The 3,785-nt window shown below is 40.5% G+C and overlaps 1 protein-coding gene across 1 annotated transcript in view; it reads left to right on the top strand.

Moving 5' to 3' along the window:
- OGDHL (oxoglutarate dehydrogenase-like) overlaps positions 1-3,016 on the top strand; it is a 9,553-nt gene extending 6,537 nt beyond the window's left edge. Inside the window, exons 5-7 of the mRNA XM_010191944.1 lie at positions 1,035-1,198; positions 1,838-1,992; positions 2,757-3,016. Coding sequence (XP_010190246.1) covers positions 1,035-1,198; positions 1,838-1,992; positions 2,757-2,880 — 443 coding nt within the window. The 3' untranslated portion in view covers positions 2,881-3,016. The remainder of the gene's footprint in view (positions 1-1,034; positions 1,199-1,837; positions 1,993-2,756) is intronic.
- Positions 3,017-3,785: the final 769 nt, after the last annotated feature.

The raw sequence follows: 3,785 nt of genomic DNA on the forward strand, positions 1-3,785 counted from the left end.
TAAAGTATAGCTGACTCCCAGTTAACTCTTTTTGTTCTGTTTTCAATGGTAAGCTGAGAAGGAGAGGAAGACAGACTCCGGTTAACCCAGTTTTAATGAACAAGTCTGCTGTTCAGTGAGGCAGGATAATTCTGACATAAATCAGTTCCTCTTTCATATGTTTGTGTTGCTGCTTTTCTCCCCCCGAGATAAATGGTTCAAACAGAAGCTTATTCTCCTGGTAAGTGGGTGTGCAGATCCAGGCTGAGAGGTCATGCTGCTGTCTGCTACCTTGAAGTTGGTTGATATGGGAATAGTTCTAATCAGTCATATAAGAGAGCAAAGAAAATGATCTTTTAGACTGTCAACTCTCTTTTCCAGCTTCATGTATGGTAAGCAAATTGTTCTCCTAGGAGATGATACCACAAGGGAAAAGAAATCTAGCAGTGAGGACATGCACCTGAAATTGTATCTTATACATACGGCTGAGTACTGTGCTAACTCTTCCTTTGGCTAATGCCATTTTAGCTCTTAGGCAAAGGTTTAAATCATATAAATGTATGGCAGTAATGTGTGTGCTTGTGTGAATACTTTTGCAGTTGCCAGATTTAGTTGCATTATGAATATGTGTTATGCTTTTATATAAAAATGTTCTAAAATTTTCTAAACCTATATTAAAGTTAAATGGTTGAGATAATCTTGGAAAGAAGAAACAGTATTTCAGGTAATTCTCTGAAAAAAACCTGTAAGCAAAGGTGAGCTATCCAGTCAATTTAAAATTAAAGGTGTAATACACAACACAAAGCTAAAAAAAGAATCACTGTTAATATGTTTCTGGCTGTTAAGTGTGAAAGAGTGGCTTATTGACAATCTTTTAACTTCCTGAAACTAAGCTGCTGAAAGTCATTTTACCAGAATTACTGGTCTGAGCAGTAGGAATAGGAAGGCAGCAGAAACCTGTGATGATTGCAACCTGCTGCTTGCTCAGTTAAGGAGCTGCTTTATTACAATGTCAGTTCCACCGAGAGCACTTCTCTAATTTGTGCCATAACTAGGTACTACTTTCCAACGCGTGATTCCTGAGAATGGGCTGGCAGCTCATGCACCACGTGAGGTCAAGCGAGTGATTTTCTGCACAGGAAAAGTGTACTATGATCTTGTGAAAGAGAGGAAGAATCAAGACCTGGAGAAACAAGTAGCCATAACCAGACTTGAACAGGTGAGCTCCCTGCTCCTCAGAAGACAGGAGCCTTAGGGAGACTTTCAGCAAAGGGTTTCTATGCTTTTAAATAGATAGTGCTTGCCAGAAAGGATGGTGATAGCACTCTTACAGCACTTTGTATCTTACAAGACGTTATCTAATCCTTCATTGCATTGTGGCAAAGGAACACATCAATAGTATACTAGACAGTGAGATCCAGAGAGCTTGATGACATTTCCAGAAGAATGTAACAAAGTGAAGTTTACAATATGATGGCACCTTAAATTTGTATATCCAATCTGCTAGGTTAAAGTGTTGTAAATAGTACATTTTGCAGCTATATTGTCATTCACTAATGAAGAACTTGCATTTTCGCAACTACTTCACTAGAAAAACTGTAGCAAAGCAGGAGATCTGGACTATGACCTACTTCTGTTCATACTGATGCAACTATAAAATATTTCTGTATTCACTTCTGACAGCATGAAATCAATTAAAGAAATATGAGACAGTTTAAAGAACATATAGGAATTGTATTGGGCACTAAATGGTTCATTACTGTGGTTGGTTGTAATACCTGATTGGTAAAAGGCTTTCCTACCGTGGGCTAGCACCATGTAAGAGAAAGCTTTGCCAGTTATTACCCTCTCTTTTCAGATCTCACCATTCCCCTTTGATCTGCTGAAAGAAGAACTTGAGAAGTATCCAGGTGCTGATCTGGTTTGGTGTCAAGAGGAACACAAAAACAGTGGATATTATGATTATGTCAAACCTCGTTTCCGCACTATTGTGAACCACACTCGACCTATATGGTATAAGACTTTAAACAATTGCTCTGTCTCCTGGGATGATTCATTTGCTTTTAAATGTGGTTGGTTTGGGATTTTTTTGCTTTTAAATTTGTTTGTTACTTGAGAATGTTATTCATGGGGAAGTCAGGTTCTTCACAAATCAAAGCTCTGAGTTTGGGTCCTTGGATGAAGGAGGGAAAAGTCTAGATGACTGCTTCTCAAATACATCATGCATATATCGCTCCTCCTTGTTCAAAAAGAAAATCAGTAGCAACTAGCTCTATATTTATTGCCACTTAGCACAACACTTAGCTGTGTTGGATTTTTCTCTCTTGTTGTCTAAGATTCTATCTTTTTTAAGAATTTCACTCCAAATATTAGGTTTCCAGAGAAAGCCACTGTAAGAGCTCAGTCCCGGTACCTTTGCTTTTATTTTAGATTATTAACTCTCAGAGCTGCACATGCAGCTGTCAGAGTAATGAGAGTCTCCATTGCCAAGAGCAAGTTACCTAATTATGAGGCAGTGTAGCTGGCTGCCCTGGGAGGGATGGGGGAGAAGATGCACCTTAATATTGACAGGAGGAGGAAAAGAGCAGGAAGCTGACCAGAAGGTAGAACTGATGATGCAACTTAGGTTGATTTTTAGTTAAGAAAGATTGATGATTAGATGTCCAAATCTGCCAAGCTGACTTGAATGCATTTAGCAGCATGTTCTTATGCTTGTTAGCATCAGGATAGTCTCTCTTCTCACCTTATCTGTTTGCCCAATTCTTTCTGTCACAAAGGTATGTTGGCCGAGAGCCTGCCGCTGCAGCTGCCACAGGCAACAAGAACATGCATCTGGTGTCGCTCAGAAGATTCTTGGATACAGCTTTCAACCTGGAGGCCTTTGAAGGAAAGACATTCTAACTGCAGGGCACCGACCCATCTCTGTCTAGTAGTCTCTCAAATCACTGCATCTGAAAGAGGAAATGAAAGTGGGGAAAAGTACAGGAGATTATGTATTTTTGCTTTACCGGATAAAATATTCCAGCAGCTGACTTCATTAGTCTATACCTTGCTCTCCCCAGTTTGTAATGAGAAAAAAAAAATCCAACTTAACTTCCACCAGTTTATGTCACTTGTCTATTTAGACTGGGACCTCTGGGGCACAAGGGGAGTCTCCTAACCAACGATGCGGTGTCTTGCTCAGTGAGACTCCTATCCCAGTCTGTGGGCACTGTCTAATTACTGTAAGTAAGTGGAGCAGACATGGACAGCATGAGAGTTACATACATCCCTGAAAAAGAAGAGAGTACATCTGGGAGCCACTCAGGAAACAAGATGCATTGTTACAAGGAAAATGGTTGACAGTTATTTCTGGAGGTGTTTGAGATGAGTCATGAAAACAAAAAGCAAGGAGTTGATAGATTACTTTGGTAGAGAAAAGTGCTGGCTACAGATGTTGGAAGGAGCTGGTAAGGTGACTTGGTGATGTGAGGAGGAAGCTGGAAATAGGGAGTCAGATTACAAAGTCGCTAAACTATGGTTGATAACAAAAGTGGTGTGGACTAGTTAGGAATAAGGTGGAGGAGGGTGATGAAGGCAGAAATAAAAGGGACCAGGAAAAGATTTGTTGGGGGTAGTTGAGGAAATCTACACAGGACCACAGGTGATAGAGCAGTGGGTGATCAGCAGGAGAATCCAGCATCAAATTACTTCAAAAGTCAGAGGTGACAGTACCAATTGCTCCCACTCCCTGGGGTGCCTGCTTTGATGCTCTGTGGTATCAGGGAACTGTGGAGTCCTGTGAACATCCTCATTTTGGATGAACA

The sequence above is a fragment of the Mesitornis unicolor genome, unplaced genomic scaffold (genome assembly GCF_000695765.1).
Source record: "Mesitornis unicolor isolate BGI_N332 unplaced genomic scaffold, ASM69576v1 scaffold23939, whole genome shotgun sequence".
In the NCBI taxonomy this organism is placed as follows: domain Eukaryota; kingdom Metazoa; phylum Chordata; class Aves; order Mesitornithiformes; family Mesitornithidae; genus Mesitornis; species Mesitornis unicolor.